This window comes from Bacillus rossius, chromosome 1 (assembly GCF_032445375.1).
Source record: "Bacillus rossius redtenbacheri isolate Brsri chromosome 1, Brsri_v3, whole genome shotgun sequence".
Taxonomy (NCBI): Eukaryota; Metazoa; Arthropoda; class Insecta; order Phasmatodea; family Bacillidae; genus Bacillus; species Bacillus rossius.
In genome coordinates, this window is record NC_086330.1 from 334,964,864 (window position 1) to 334,981,412 (window position 16,549).

Below are 16,549 nucleotides of genomic sequence, written 5' to 3' on the forward strand. Positions count from 1 at the left end.
TTAACGTAAATATTACCTCCCTGTTTTTATGTGTGACTAGCCACTAGAGCAGTCAGCAAGTGACGAACAGTCTCTTGTGTGACTTTTAATATTTAAACTTAATTAACGTAATTTTACTAACCCTAATTATTAAAGAGTATCTGTAAATCAGATTAGTTAATAATTAATGTGTAAATTTAGAGCTGCTCCCAGCTTCTTGTTATTAAAATAATTTCCGAATAACGGAACTTCAGCAACTTTGGCGCGAGAGAACGCTGAGACTTTCCCTCGCGCCAAGGCCAGACGCCAGTACCGAGCGACTCGCAGACCGGGGCGGACGTGCGTTCCACGGGGAGTCATCACCCTTTGTTTCCACTGAACTTTACTGCTGGTAACTATAGTCATTTAAACTAAATCTTTTTTCGTTGCCTAAACTCCCAGTGGGTCCCCGGTCCTTTTTACGGTGTAGGGCCTAACCCAGCCACTTAAGCATAAACTCCCTGCACTAGACATTATGCGGGGCAGTTCACCATACGGCACGGGCCGACTCCCTCAACAAGTGAATTTTTGTTAAACGTCGATTGCACAGGCACCGGCGACAGCTACGCATAGAACTTGCATCTAATTTCATTGCGGGCTGCGGTCCACACAGGTGGGCCCGGGTGCCGCCACACTAGCAATTCCCGGGATTGGCCGTCTCCAATCAACCTCCCCCTTCACCTCGACTGGCGTGAGGGCTTAGATTAGTAACAGTGCGTCAGAGCACTCAGTGTTAATTCAATGTAATTTCGTAGAGTAATTCAATGTATGTCGTGTAAGTGTAAAATGTAATTGTAACTGTTCGACCGATTAAACGTCCACTCCGCACACTCCGTGCACGACGTGTCACCGACAGGATAAAGTTCGAATTCGTATCTATTATTGTGTTGAGTCTCCCTACCCCAGCTAGGAATCAGTATGTTATGCTGCACAGGGCCTGTGACGTGTTAACAGCCAGGGGTCCCTCCAACCGCAAACTTCGTCGACTGTCCTAGCGGGCCACGCAGGGGCAACGCACCCACAGAACCCAAAATTTGGTTAGACGCAGAGCTAGCCTGGCGCCCTCCCGGACACATTTTCACTAAGAGCCAGATTTCCCACTAGGATCCACGCCCAGTCTCGAACACGAGAACCCGGACGACGGCAGATTAAACGGCACGCAATGTTGTCAGACTGTTACTATTCGGTGACATGGATTAGTTCTTTTTCACTGATTAATCATGTAACTTTGTTTACAATATTTATTTAATTTGTCATCAAAATTATACAAAGTATTATATTAAAAAAATAATAATTGTTGATCTTCTATTGTCTATTGTCAGTACCTATATTACAGTTGTAATCATTAAAAAATTAAAAAATCTAATTCAATATTAAGCGTGAATAAGTTTTTTTTTCCTAGCCTAACTAATTACTAAGTGTATTTGGGAGGGGTCTGGGTAGGGAAGACTCTAAGTGCGTCTCAGGCCGAAGCCTATACGCTCTAAGCATGCAGGTTATGAACCATGCAGGAGAGGAAGCATGCATCATGTGCTAGGAGGGGATTGGCCAGCCATGGCAACATTTTAGCCATGACTAACCCCCTTTCACTGACTATTCTAAGTTAAAAACTAGATAAGTTGGGCCCAGGTAAAACCTGCATAGACACAGGGAAAACCCTGGGCACTGACATGCGGGATGCAAAATTTCATGCATTAATTACAAGCAGGTTGGTTACAGGAAACAGAAGGATGGTACTGGAAGAAGATTTGGACAGAGTAGAAAGACTACTATGCAAATGGGCGGGAGCTTGGACATTTTGTCCGCATTTAGTTTGGTTTTGATGGCACTGGTTGTTTCGGGGGCGACTTTAGTCGTTTCCCTCCAGGCTGCCAGCCAGCCTAGACTAAGTTAAGAAGGGAAAAAATTCCTGTGCGCTGTTGAATCGAATAATTTCACATAACAAACTCTTTGTAGCATCAGTAGTGATTTTACGTATGCCATTAAATCATGTGCTATTTTCAAAGAGTGAGCTATAAATATATTAAGTAATGAAAAAGCGAAATTGGTTGTGGCAACTTTCTGTTCGGTCTCAGAAGTTAAAAATTATAGGGTGGTTGCACCAGTAGTCAGCCATTTAAAGATACTAGTAAGATTCCCATTACTCTCAAAATATTTAGACCCATAACTTTAGTTTACAAATTCTAGCCATGTCATCTTAACTATGTATTCTAGTGTAAGGTAAAAAGCTTATGATCAAATTTTTATTAGTATTTTAATAAAAAATAATAATTATCACATAACTCGACATTAAACAGTCCTCAGCCAGCCGTCTCTTTTTGTCAGCCATACAGACCCCGAAGTCCAGCCACAAGAAATGTGTTTTCTTCTGGCATATAGTAAATTTATTCTGTTGGTTGAACTGTATAACAGACCATAGATAGCTAAACTAATAGAAGTATATTTATTACAAGTAAAAATTGTCAAAACTGGCTGAATACTGGGGGGTGGCTGGGATTAGGAGATCTCACCCTAAAATGCTTTTGGTGAAATACAATATGAAAAACATCATTTAAATTTTATTATTTAAAATTGCCCTCTACTGCATATAATTAAAACTTTTTCCCCAAAACTATTTAATAACCTTAAAAAATATTATTTTCCTGAAATATTACAAACGTGTGTGTAAAAATGTCGTGCTCAGTGGTCTTTATTCTGGCAACAGTGCACACCGAAAAAAAATAAATAAAAAAATGGCGTCGTAGTAGCTGACCTCCGTGGTGTAGTCGGATGCACACCGGCTTACGGTGTGAGCGATTCTGGGTAGAGATGCAACATCGCTCTTAAAAACATCGATATCACGAACATCGATGTTCAAACGAAAAAGCATCGATGTCAAAAAACATCGTTCTGACAACCGATACATCGATGTTTTAAACGATGTTTTTAAATATCAGGAAAAACATGCCAAAATGATTTAAATTATAGTATGTAGCCAAAAACCATACCTACTACAGGTTCCTGACCACAATATCCACAAGATAGCTGTGAAAGTTGACGGTGACCGTAACATTATATAGCGGAGAAATGAAGATAAGGGTGTACTGAACTGCCCTTAAATGGTTTCAAGATTCTGTATCGGTTGTTTTATGCCTAAAAATTACACTGAAAACACGCCTTTTATCCATTTTCACTCTACATACTATAAACACAATTTAAAAACTTAATCCGAATTTAAAAGTACCTACATTTCGGCATTCAGCGAACACTTAAAAGCTTTTCGTAAACAGACCCCACTCGGATATCTTGAGTAGTTTTCAAATCATGTTCTTTTCCTGAAGCTCTGTGCACAGTGTGTGCCCGGGCAGACTGCAGCCTTAAGACACAGGCTTATTTAAAATAAAATTACCCTTGTTTTTTTTATGTTTTTAATCATTTCATGAATATATTGTAAATAGTACAGACCATGAGAGATCTATCTATCCAAATACCATTGTGATATTACATTTAGTTTTCAAGAAACATTTTTTTTTAAATTTTCTAAACTTATAAAACTTACATTTTTAAGTATAAATAAATGTTGTAAATGCTAAGCCATTTTGGTTGGTATCCTTATCATTTATTTCCAGTATTTTAAGAAGTATAAAATCATTTTAAAAATAGCTATTTTTTTTACACAATTTATTTTTAATTTTAAAAAAATTAGGGAAAAAGCATGAAGTGTAAGTGAAGGTTTAAAATGAAACATTAATTCTTTCGATAGAGCTGGCGAGACCGTATCGTTACCAATCAATAGCTTGTATGTACAAAAAGCTATGAAATTGTCTATAAAGTCTCGCTGCTTTTTCCCTACATTTTTTCAAAATTTAAAAGAAAATTCTTATGTAAACAAATTTTATTTTACGGTATTTATATTTTCCAAATGATTTTACACACCTCAAAGTTCTGGAAAAAAATTTATACTGAAATCAACCAAATAGTTCAGTATTTACAACATTTTTGATACCTACTTAAAAATGTAGGTTTTAAGTAAGTATAGACAGTTAAAAAAATGTATCTTAAAAACTAAATTTCGTATCGTAATGTTTTTTTATATATTCAATAAATATTCATGAAATGATAGCCAAAATATTGTAAAAAACTAGGGTAATTTTAATGATGAACGATGTCGATGTTTTTAGTCTTTTTCGTCGATGCATCGGCGATGTATCGCTCTTCAAAACATCGATGCTAACATCGATGTTTCATGAACGATACATCGATGTTTTGAAAACATCGATGTATCGTTTGCATCCCTAATTCTGGGTTCGAGTTCAGGGTAAGGCATGGGTATTAATCTACGTACGGATATTTGACTGGCGGAAGCCGATAACCATACAAAAACAGTCGTGAAGAAATAGATTGGATGTCCATTATACTGCACACAAAATTTAAACTAAGGATTAGCTGTTATATACTCTGTTAAAAATTTTAATCTTAATTTCTGAAAAACGCTAGTTACAAATTGTCCAGGGATCTTCGTAATTCAACGACTTTCTTCGTAAGTTTATGGACTTACTTTGAACATGAATCGAAAAGAATAATTTTGGTATAGGCTATTAACGAAACTTAAATGCAGATTCAATTATTTGTAAATACGAAAAAATCTTCGTTTATTTTAGTTAAATTCCTCATTGATAGGTCCGTATATTTATTGTAATTTCTAAAGGTGTGAAGCAGTACCAGAGTCTTTCTCCTAATTTACACTTGTGTGCTATGTACAGTAGAACCTCACATATCCGACCATGACGGGACCGGGCCATGGTCGGAACGGCCAAAAGGTCGGATATCCGTAGGAGCAAAAAAAAAAAAAACGCCTTTCCCAGCTATACAGTATGTACAGTAATACAACTTTATTTGTAAAAATGTTGCTGTATACATTTCAAACATTTACTTTTGTTAAATTATAAATGAGACGATAAATACAATGTAAGCATACCTAATTTAAAGAATTAAGTAATGTATTTTTGTTTCAGTTTTGCCAAATCTTGATTTTGCAGAAGTGTCCCTCCACTTTTTCTACCCACAATACATTACGTTACGTTAAAAAAAAAAAACACAGAACAGTACAAGATTATAGTAGGAGCACATTCTGCACCAACAATCACGGCTGAACTGAACAGTTTGCGACACGAAGACATATTGTAGATGCGTCACTTTTTCAAGTCTGAACAGGCTCGCCAACCACGGAGACTAGGTCGGATATCCGGAGGAGTCAGTTGTGGGAAGGTCGGATATGAGGGGTTCTACTGTACTTACATTTGTATGGTGGTTCATTTGAAAGTGCAAATATGATTTCCACAGTAACAAATTATTTTATTGATAAGCGAAAAACTAATTTTCTCTATGAGTGTTTAATATATTAATTCTTACATAAAAACTGAATAATTAGAGCAGAGCTTGAAAAATGGCTTGCTATGATTAAGTATTTTATACCTTAAATATAATTGTGCTTTCATACAGAAAAGTAACCATAAAAAAAGTCGAAGAGCGGAAGCACTGTCTTTCTTTCTACTTTCTGATTACAACTTACGCTGAATAAAATGAACCAGCGGCAGCTCCAGTAGGTAGGCTGAGTAGGCCCGGGCCTAACTAACATTTTCAAAACAGAAAATTGGAAAAAAGACTTTTTATAAAAATAAACAATTCATATTAAACATTAGGTTTATTTTATAAACCGTAAGAAAAGTAAATATTATTTTCATTACGAACAGTATTCACCTGCCCATCTGAAAAGGCCATTTTGCAATAAAATGAAACTATACATTTGCCTGCAGATTTGTAACATTTTGACATTTTATATAAATGTACAATTTAATCATAACAAATCATTTTGTGACCTTTGTAGATATTAAAGTGTATTTTGTTTACTTACTATTACACATTTATAATATTTTGTACGATTAATATACTATACATATTTGACTTCAGAGAGAAATAAATTACCCCCAGAAAGCCACAAAACTTACCATTTTGCATCTTAGTTTAAAAAATTCCCTGGATCACCCTTTGATATGGGGGCCAGACCCCCGGTAGTGCCCGTACTACCAAAACTGTTCGTGCACCCCTGCGGTAGTCTGCACCTACCCAAAAATTAATTCTGGAGCCGTCCCTGAAATGATGTACTTGGGAAAACACTGCTAGCAGTACATTTGCTTACGAATATGATCTCTTCTTTTATGAGATTCTGAATTAGCCACTGCTCGGATATCTAAATGAAATATTGGCCTACAGTTCTAAGTGTAGATTTAAAGCTTTTATGTCAAAGTTCTTGTTAGAGATCTTTTTAGGACAAAACAACAATTTATCTTTGTCCATTTTAAAAAAAGAACTGAAAAAAAAAAAATGTAGTTTGAGAGTTTGAAAAAAATGTTGGAAACAGAAATAGAGGATGTTGCATATAAAATTTGTGTCAGTGCTTTTGGTTGTTGAACATTTTCAAGGGCAATTCCAGTGGAGACACCCTGGGAAATGGATTGTGTGAAGCTTTTGGTATGTCGTGATGGATGTGTCTGTATAGTGACACACACACGGCATAGCGGAAGCATGAACGTGTAATGCTGAGGTTTTGTCGACGTGCCGCGCAGGCATCATCGTCGCGAACGTCCCGGAGGGCCTTCTGGCGACGGTGACGGTGTGCCTGACGCTGACGGCCAAGCGCATGGCCTCCAAGAACTGCCTGGTGAAGAACCTGGAGGCCGTCGAGACGCTGGGCTCCACGTCGACCATCTGCTCCGACAAGACGGGCACGCTCACGCAGAACCGCATGACGGTGGCGCACATGTGGTTCGACGGCCAGATCATAGAGGCCGACACCTCGGAGGACCAGTCGGGTGAGGAGGGGGTTTGGTGTATCTCTGCAACCCGATCCATGTCTTCTGCGCACCACCGGCTTTCAAATTGCTAACAGAATTGTTTTTTTTCCAGCTGTCGTAAACAATGCCACGGGAATTTGTTTGGAAGTGGTATTTGGGATTCCATAACACATTTTTATTAGATTTATTAAATCTCAAGAAATAATTTAATGCACCACAAAAAAAAAAGTACTGAAAAATACAAAAGCTGAGTGTTGAATTTTCATTCAAACAGCTTAATGAAATTCTGTAACCTCAAATTTACATTAACTTCATTTTCTGTGGCACATGTTTCAGCCAGGTTTATTGGCTAGCAAACATTTCAATGCTGGAGTCACAATTTTTATTTTATTACTGAAAGCTAACGGTGGAAGATGAATTATGTACTGCAAGCTTACCAAAGCTGCTAGCCGCAGCTGGAATAATTATTGTTTTATTTGTGGCTAAAAATTCTCGTATCTGGCAGTCTCACCCACCATTTTGAATATTTGTTGTTTGATTTTAATATTTTACAAAGCAATATTTAGAAGATGGCACATTATAAGTAAATAAGTAAGGATTCTCTGTTTTGCAAAAATATAACATTTTCTTTTAGTGACTCATTCAAACAAGAAGTTTCATTTAAGTATAATTTCCATATTTGTTACAAAACAGATAATAATAAGTAGCTATATTTGAATTTGACAAAAAAAATAATTACAATGGCTAGATTGGGAAGATTTGTAGGAATTGTCTTAGAAAATTATAGCATGAAAAAGCAACAAATCAACATAACAGGCAAGACCCAGACTTCAGGCTACATATTTAAAATTGTAGCATATGATTGGCTATGAAATGCAGGCTTCTAATCTGATTGGCGCAGGTGTTCCGTACGACAAGTCCGGTCCGGGGTTCAAGGCCCTGGCGCGCATCGCAGCTCTGTGCAACAGGGCGGTGTTCAAGCAAGACCAGGAACATCTGCCAGTGTTGAAGAGGTATAAATGTGTGTTTATCACTTATCCCTACCATCTTGGATTTTCGTAATATTAGTAAGTTAAATTGTGCAGTAAATTTTTTTCATTCCTCATCCCACATTCCTTTTTTTCTTTTGATACTTAAATGCCAGGAATAGTCAATTAATATCAAATACATCTCAATCAGAATTAGGAAATATATTATTTGTTCCCTGTCTTTTTAAAAAAATATTAATATAAAGTAGAAATTATTAAAAAAATAATACTTAAAGTCTATTATTACTAATAGGATGTAAGAATAGGTAATATATATTTTATAATATTTTATATGCTATGCTAGAGTAATTAATTAGAGACCATTTAATGGTAGGAGCAAGCAAAAAAATCACATATTTGTAATATGAACCAACAGTGACATCACCAGCAGACGCCTCTTGCTATGGGGTCCGAGGAAGGAGGGATACGACGTCACAAGCAGCTGAGAATAACACCGTCGACTAGCATCCTCTTCCCCAGCACCTGCTCCTGTGTTTAGCGTGGCTTGCTCCTGCCTTAGGCCTTCCTCCCTCCCCCCTCTTAGGGGCCAATGTTTAACATGTAGCCACTGTTCTAGTATCATTACGCCTACCCTACTGATGCGGGTCACGGGAGCTCTCGGGCAACGATGCAAATTATACAAAACAAAGTGGTATTTAGTATACAACTCAAAACAATACCACTATAATTAATACTTAAAACTAAAAGATGTACTTGATGCAGGGATTGTTCGCTGCTCACTCCACGCTGACTTGGTACATTGAGCAGCGGTGGATTGCCGAGTGCACCATAATCATCAATTATTACTAGCAGCTGTAACTGACAGAATCAACCAGGCTATAGTAGTAGTGTCATCTGCTAAAGGTTGTCGTTTTTAACTCTAGGTGTTGCTGCCAGAGGGTGGCACAAGCATACTACTCTCAATCATTTCAAGCATAATTCCACCCTTTCATGATGGTCTCAAAGGAAATGAAAGGCAAGCACATCAACATTCAACTGTTATTTACAACTGTAGTATATCTGGAATTTCCTGGGTTATTGTTAGGGACTGGAAAAATTCGCGGTTTCGAACACCTTCAAGATAGACTACACAGTCCTCTGTATACTCGGGCAAATGATGCCAGTTCATTGGCTGCTGAGTAGGGTTCAGAACTGGGAAATCCCGTACTTTTGATATAGTAAAAGAACTGAGAATTTAAAGTCGATTCCCGGTTTTTCGCACTTCCGGGACTCAACATTGACAGCATAAAATTTGGTTTTATTGCGCGCTAAGGTTACTTCAGTTTGCTACTCTCCTCTGGTGAGGCGATCCACGCTGGTGGGGTGAGGGGCGTGAGTCTCCTGTCGGCATTCGGTGCTCGGACTGCCGAGTGTGTGCTGCTGCCTGCTGTTGTTGAGCCGATATTCTTTAAATAACTATATTTTTTCTTTGAAGTTTGTTATCAAAAGAAGAAATTTTATTTAATTTAATAATTCTGTGATTTTGTATGCGTTAAAAAGATTATTTGTTAAAATACTTCCCCCCCCCCCCCCCCCAAAAGTTAAAAAAAATTGAGAGTAAGACTGAAAATAATATGATTTGTTCATGTAAGTAAATATTTTTTAAACTAAAAAATTATAACACTAATGTTTATCTTTTTACCTTTGGTCACTAATCATTCAAAACTATCTACTTCACCATTAATAAATAAAAAAACTACATAGTTCCGAAAGTATCGGGAATTCTTGGTTCTATGGAAGACTAGTACTGAAATTCCTGGTTGTGAAAGTCTGTTATGGTTCCGAATACATAACTGCTGACTTGTGACCCGTCTCAAGTGGTCTGCCAGTGATTCAATATTTGTTTGATTGAGGTTTTCTCATTGGCCCAGAGTCGTTCAGATGAACAGCGAGCCAATAGCAAAAGCAGCTTTAATATAACTGGATTTGAATTTCAGCCTATAATGAATCTGCAAATTTTTCCGGTCTCGTGTTATTGTTGATGGTGATGCGGCACGAATGTTCCAGGGAGGTGATCGGCGACGCGTCGGAAACGGCGCTGCTGAAGTGCATGGAGCTGGCGCTGGGCGACGTGAGGGGCATCCGGACGAGCCACCACAAGGTGGTCGAGGTGCCGTTCAACTCGGCCAACAAGTACCAGGTGTCGGTGCACGAGAACGAGGGTGGCTACCTGCTGGTGATGAAGGGTGCGCCAGAGCGCATCATCGAGCACTGCAGCACCATCTACACGGGCGGCCGCGAGCAACCGCTCGACCACGAGAAGAAGCAGGCCTTCAGCGAGGCCTGCCTGCATCTTGGCAGCTTGGGCGAGCGCGTGCTGGGTAAGAGGAACCAGAACCACGGGGAGGTCTGTGGGTTCGCACACTTCCCTTCCACACTAATAAGAAAAAAAGGGGGTGTTCTGTAAAGTCGGTTTACGGACGATAATTTTACGTGATAACGTTATTAGAAAACTTTGATGAAAAATCGCATACTTTTTAATTTTGAAATATTATTGACAGTTTTTGCATATTTAATTTAAATAATTTGTTTAAATATAATCACGAACAATTAGTTATAGAAATAAACTGAAATCAAATCAATGTCAATAAATTGTTAATTTGAAATGACGAAATTGGACAAATTAATCAAATTTTTTAAATTGCTGCTTTTAAAAAGCCCGCCTTAACCTGTTTGATATAATGCATAGAAGATTTTCTCGCACAATTGTTGGCCGGTTCTTGCACGCTTGGCTCAGGCGGAATGTGACAATGAGTCATGCTTTTTCGTGCGTGCAGCCGGCGTTCATCGATTTTTAGACATTATCACGTCAAAAAAAAGAGATATGATGGAATAAGAAATTTATTGCAACGTAACTGCATAAGGTTGAAATGATGGGCTACAATAATGTGTTTCCTCCCCTCCCCCAAATAGCCCAAATGCCTCATACAATTTTGTTTCCAAGTATGCCGTATTACACACAATTTAATTGTTAACATTTATTGTAATATATTTGAATTTATCACTTGCTTTAACGAAATAATCAAACAATTGACTCAAGAAAAAATATTAAAAACCATTAACTGAAAATCAAAATATATTTCTTTTCTCAAGCAAACTCATTACTTAAATTTCTATGTGTAAACATGGACTTCTAACAGTCTACTGCTCCTTGAGATTTTAGTGTGACAACTTTTTTTAAAAACCCATCTATTAAGATAACTTACTCATAAAAAATGATTAAATGGATGTATTGGACCCTCCTTCACAAGATCCTGGCTACATCCCTGGCAGATCAACAATCATCGGACTGCAACTACAGCGTGCCTCATCCTTATATTGCTGAGTGCATTTTGAGGGGCATTTACTCTCTCTTTCCAAAGCACAACTTCTGCAATTAGCGCTGTCCTAGTTTCATTGTGCTCTGTTCCCATGTGCATGCCATAGAGCGTAAAAGTTTCAGACTCACCTTTGTAATGTAATGAAATGTTTTTAAAAAGTATCTGACAAATTGTATTTTTGACGTGACAACGTCTAATAAATCGATGAACGCCGGCTGCACGCACAAAAAAGTGTCCCACTACAGATGTCCCACTACGGATGTGTTCTGTTTGCTCATTGTACGCATGCGTGGCTCTCTGTTCATGCTCATTGTACGCATGCGTGGCATCTCTCTTCCACTCGATTGGAACAACCATCGATTTGACTTTTCAATCATATTTTCGTCGTTTGAATTATTAATATTATGTTATTTAACGATTGTCCACCGATTTTCAGCACAATCGGTACGGTTATTTAAAAGTAATGTTGAAAATTCAAATACGTTTTGAACCAACAATGGTGTTTTACAGTTACACATAATAATTCAAATTACACCCGGGATCTTTTGCACAATGTATTAAAAAATATTGTAACACATTATAAATAAGTTTGGTGTATTTGGGATGCGTATTTGTTATAAAATCGTGTTAATATTATACCCCTACCGTGAACAAAGTTTTTATAAATATATACATATAACATTTGAAACTGCATTACCTTAGTATGGCCTCGTGGGCGTGTGGTTAGCGTACCTAACTCTTAAACTGAAGGTTGTCGGTTCGAAACCTGGCAGCTGCGAAATTTTTTTTTGTACTTGTAAAAATAAATATGGCGCACGCAACATTTCAAAAGTAATAAATATATTTGAATTAATAAATGCAAATAAAAGTAAATATATTAATTCAATTGCACATTTCATTTCACTCCTTTGTATCCATACAAAATAGTGATAATTCAATAATAATGATTCAATTTTATTCATAAAAGTATGCAGAGGTAGATTTTATCATGCAAAAGATTGAATAATTAAAAAAAAATTCTTCCTCAAAGAATATAATATTTTTAATGCCTAAATGGCTTGGTTGCAAAAACCTATTACGGCTCAGTCTCAGGCCGAATATGATATTTCCTTTTCTTCTGGATCAATCATTTCATCAATGTTTTGTTATGACGTCACGTTAAACTATCGTCCGTGAACCGACTTTACAGACAACCAATTTTTTTAAAGTAAAATTTGGAACGAGAATTGTGGGGATTCATTTTCCTGTGGTATTCCATGAAGAGCATCATCTGATATAATTTTTTTATTTCTTAGAATACATAATTGAAAGAAACCATCTTGTTTTAAACCATTTTTGCTAACTGTAATATTACTCTCAGTAAACACTAGTTTATGGTCTTAGGAAAATAAAGAAATATTATAATTAAAATATTAAAACTTATAATTTCAATAGTATACAAAATAATACTTTTAATGTTAACAAGCCGGGTATTATCAATCTGGCAACAGTGTTCACAATTTATTCCGTACTGTAATCTAAGAATGAGACGCACTATAGAAGAAAGTTGATGGTTTCAATGTGCAGTAGAACCTCATAAAATCTGGTCCATTGGGGCTAGAGTCTATCCAGGATAGCAAATATTTAGGATAATCAGAGAACGAGAAAGCAATCCATATCATACAAAATTGTTAAAGATTTTTTATATTAAAACTTATTTACAGCATACAGTCACATCATCACAATATAAAAAACACACTTTTTAAGAAAAGCCTTTTTCTTGAAAAGGAATATGTAAGCTTCTGCTGAATAAGTGCACATTGTGTCATATATTATCTAGCAAACGCGAGTTCGCTGTACAGAGCATTTACATTTATGTGTGAATTAATTAAAACTGTAGCCTTACCTATGTCATTCTCACACAAAATTTATTTTAAGTTCCTTAAAGTTATATTTTTGTGTTGTTGGTCTGTGACTTTCGTGCAAAGCCTTATTATTACTATTTTAGTTATTTATTCCATACCATGTTTTGGTTGATTTGGTGATCCGAGTTAAAGGATCTAACTTGTTCCTAACGGAAATGTATTTTAAAATGCAAAAGATGTATTCTAATTTAAAAATTTGTCTTAAATGCCATGGCTGGAATTAACTACCACTAATTCAGTCATAAACTGGATCTGCGCACTGTTACTGAACTGTGTGCTCATCGGCGTATAGGTTAAGTTTATAATTCTTAAGTTTTTCAAATCGTAAATCCATCCTAATGTGGAAATTTACACTGTGTTAATCTATTTTTACGGCCTACCTACCATTTAAGTTAATGGTAAACCACAACACATGCTATATATATTATTTCAACAAAATCAACAGGAAATGTAGTATTTTTATTAAATAAAGTACTATTCGTTTCATGAGCTTAGATTCAATCAAAGAATTTTACTTATTAACAATGCATACAGTTTGTATCACCTGCCATGTTTGTTTTCTCCTCTTCTACTTAAAAATATTCTATGATGTGAAATTGAGATGAGACAAGTGTACATTTTATGGGAAGCCTTCTTTTACAGACGAGGGAGCCAAACGCCTGATCGTGCATCTTCTGTTTTTTTTTTTTGTTCATTGTAACTCATGATAACTAATGGTCATTTAGGTTAGGTTAGCTACATTATAAATACTTTAAAACATTGTGGACGGTTGATTTGGTTAGGATATCTACATTAAAGATACTGTGAAATCATGTAAACAAAAAAGCGAGCATGAACTTTGGGGAACTTCGAGTGTGGTTCTCTCATCTGTGAAATGAAGGCTTCCCACATTTTATAGTTTTTCCCAAGAGCTATTTTATGAAGAGTTATAGTAGTCTAGATAAGTAGATTGGGCTCTTAAGATCTATGACTAGTCCAGAACACCAATAAAAACAAAAAAATGGAAGTGGAGAAAAATACTTCTGAAATAACAAATAATGATTTTATTCCCTACAGTAATTCTTTAATAACTACGTTTAGGCTGTGAAAAGAAATATATTATATCGAGTTAGTACATTCAAATTAAAAAGTGTTTTTTTTCTCATTCAAAGGAAAAATAAAGGTCTCATCTTGCAATAGAGTCGTTTAGCATGCAGGTAAATAAGGTAATGCATTATGTTAGATTCTTGGATGTCATTTTTGTATATTAATTAGTTAAAAATATGTTGGTTTTTTTTTCTATTTTTGTGGGTAATTTTGTGATGGTCTCTTTTCTTAAAAATAAAAAAAAGTGTAAAATATTTTAATTTTACTTACATGTTTTTCAATCATTATTTTTGAGGGCGTTGTGATTCTTCAAGCAGTATACTAGTAGTTCAACTTTTTAACTAGTAGTTAGGGTAAGTTAGTTGCATTAATAACGGCATAAAATTTAGAGAACTGTTCATTTGGTTAACTACTTTTAAAATACTGTAAAATCATTTGTTCGGTTGATTAGGTTAAGTTAGTTACATTAGTGTAAACATTTGGTTATGGTTAGGTTTGGAACATTTAAAATATTTAACGGTGATTTTTGGGACAAGTAGTTGGGACCTGAAAACACCATTATCAATTTATTTTTTGGAAATCCACCCACTCTAGGAAATGCTATTGTCATTTATTTTCAGTTAAATCTCTAAGGGCGGTATTCCAAGATGTTCGGGTAAGATTACGAATAAGCACTACCCTGTTGGAATACAACCGTAACCTAACTTGTGGGCCGAAGTCCAGAATGTGTCCAAACCGTGTCACAGTAAGGGAACAGATCGGCAACCGTTTTAATAAAAGGTGCCCTGCGCGAGTCTACAAAATAGATTCAACTCATTATAGCAGCTGTTTTGTAACCATCAACATAATTGTTACGGCAAAAGTTCTAGAGATAGCAGCATCATCTCACAAAAATAGAATCGCCTTTCTAATTTTCTCAAGTACTTTTTTAAGTGCCGAATATATCTGGGCATGTATTCCAGGATAGTTTTGCTACTATAAAGTTTCATTTGGCACACCAATATGTTCCCCCAGGAATCACAAAAATGACTAAATACGAGTTAATGGTGCCAGACACGGGTCCACCATCTAGACTGTTACATTCCAGGTTGGCCCGGCAACACAACCTGGAAAAATAACAAAGATATTTCAAAACTGTTGTAGATATGTAGATAGTTTTTTTAAGTTTGGTAGAGTTATTAAAAAAAAAAGAAATCAACCTTGTTTGTTTATTTTCAAAGAAAAAAAAAAACAAAGAAACAAATGAATATGTACACTATACCAATTACATTTTATTTATCTGGTCCCAGTTCATTAATCAGAAAAGTTCTTGTACTGATAGGATCGTGTTCTGATAAAAAAGAATTACAATACATACCAACATAGTTTCAGTTGATCTTCAGAGCTTCCTTTTGCTCAATATTATAAAATGGTAAGTCCCTGTGTTAAATTATCTCGCGGAAACTTTCCCGAATAGGTGACGACGGTCACCCTGGGCTGCTACCGACACCTATGGTCAAATTTTTAATTAAAAAGTCTGAACAATATTAAAAAAAAAAAGCTATCTTCGGCCTGGCCCCGACCATAGGCATGAAATTATGAATTTAATGTTTCTTGTGAGCAGGGGCGTAGCCAGGGGGGGGTTTTAGGGGTTCAAACCCCCCCCTTAGCACCAAATCTTTAATTAATTTCCTATTCATCACTCAAACAAAGTTCATATTAAAATTAATAAAATTTTTACCATTACAATATTTAAATTTAAGAACCGAAAACTGCTAAAATAGCACTATTTTACACCTTACAATCCAAATTTTTCCGGGGGAGGACCCCCGGACCCCCCGCTTTAATACGGCGGGTGGGGGGGGGGGGGCAGCTTCTTAACACCCCCCATACACAAATCCTGGCTACGCCACTGCTTGTGAGTTGCTGATTGAGTGACAACTAGTTGGCACTTTTTTTTTTTCTTGTTTGCTTGAATCTCTGAGTGTGTACTCTGTTGGGTACCACCCAGAGACTCGTGCAGTTTGCTATGGAGTACCTAGTTCACTGGACTTTTAACTCCTGCCTATAACTGGTTGGCACCACGCAGTTACCTTCCTTTTACAAAGACCAAACAAAGGGAGGCAACCCCGTGCACCAACTGACCAATCACAATGTAGAAAGTTTCTCTTCAAGTTTGCAAAAGACACATCACACCACCTCAAGGCTTGCCCTGATTGGCTGGCAAGACTGCGCCCAGCGAAAGTTCCAGTTTATTGCTGCGTAGTCGTGCGTTCACGTGCTGGGTTTTTCCGACGCACTAACTTGAGGCGTGAAAAATAACTTGCCAGCGACAATGTGTCGCGCCTGTGTCTTCCTTTCTTTCAAAACCTTCTAGAATA

General features: G+C 36.6%; 1 protein-coding gene across 3 annotated transcripts in view; it reads left to right on the plus strand.

Annotated features, from left to right (window-relative positions):
* LOC134528080 (sodium/potassium-transporting ATPase subunit alpha-like) overlaps positions 1-16,549 on the plus strand; it is a 96,101-nt gene that overhangs the window by 42,904 nt on the left and 36,648 nt on the right. For all 3 annotated transcript variants that reach the window (XM_063361328.1, XM_063361329.1, XM_063361330.1), the window contains 3 exons: positions 6,624-6,869; positions 7,753-7,864; positions 9,887-10,200. In XM_063361328.1, coding sequence (XP_063217398.1) covers positions 6,624-6,869; positions 7,753-7,864; positions 9,887-10,200 — 672 coding nt within the window. The remainder of the gene's footprint in view (positions 1-6,623; positions 6,870-7,752; positions 7,865-9,886; positions 10,201-16,549) is intronic.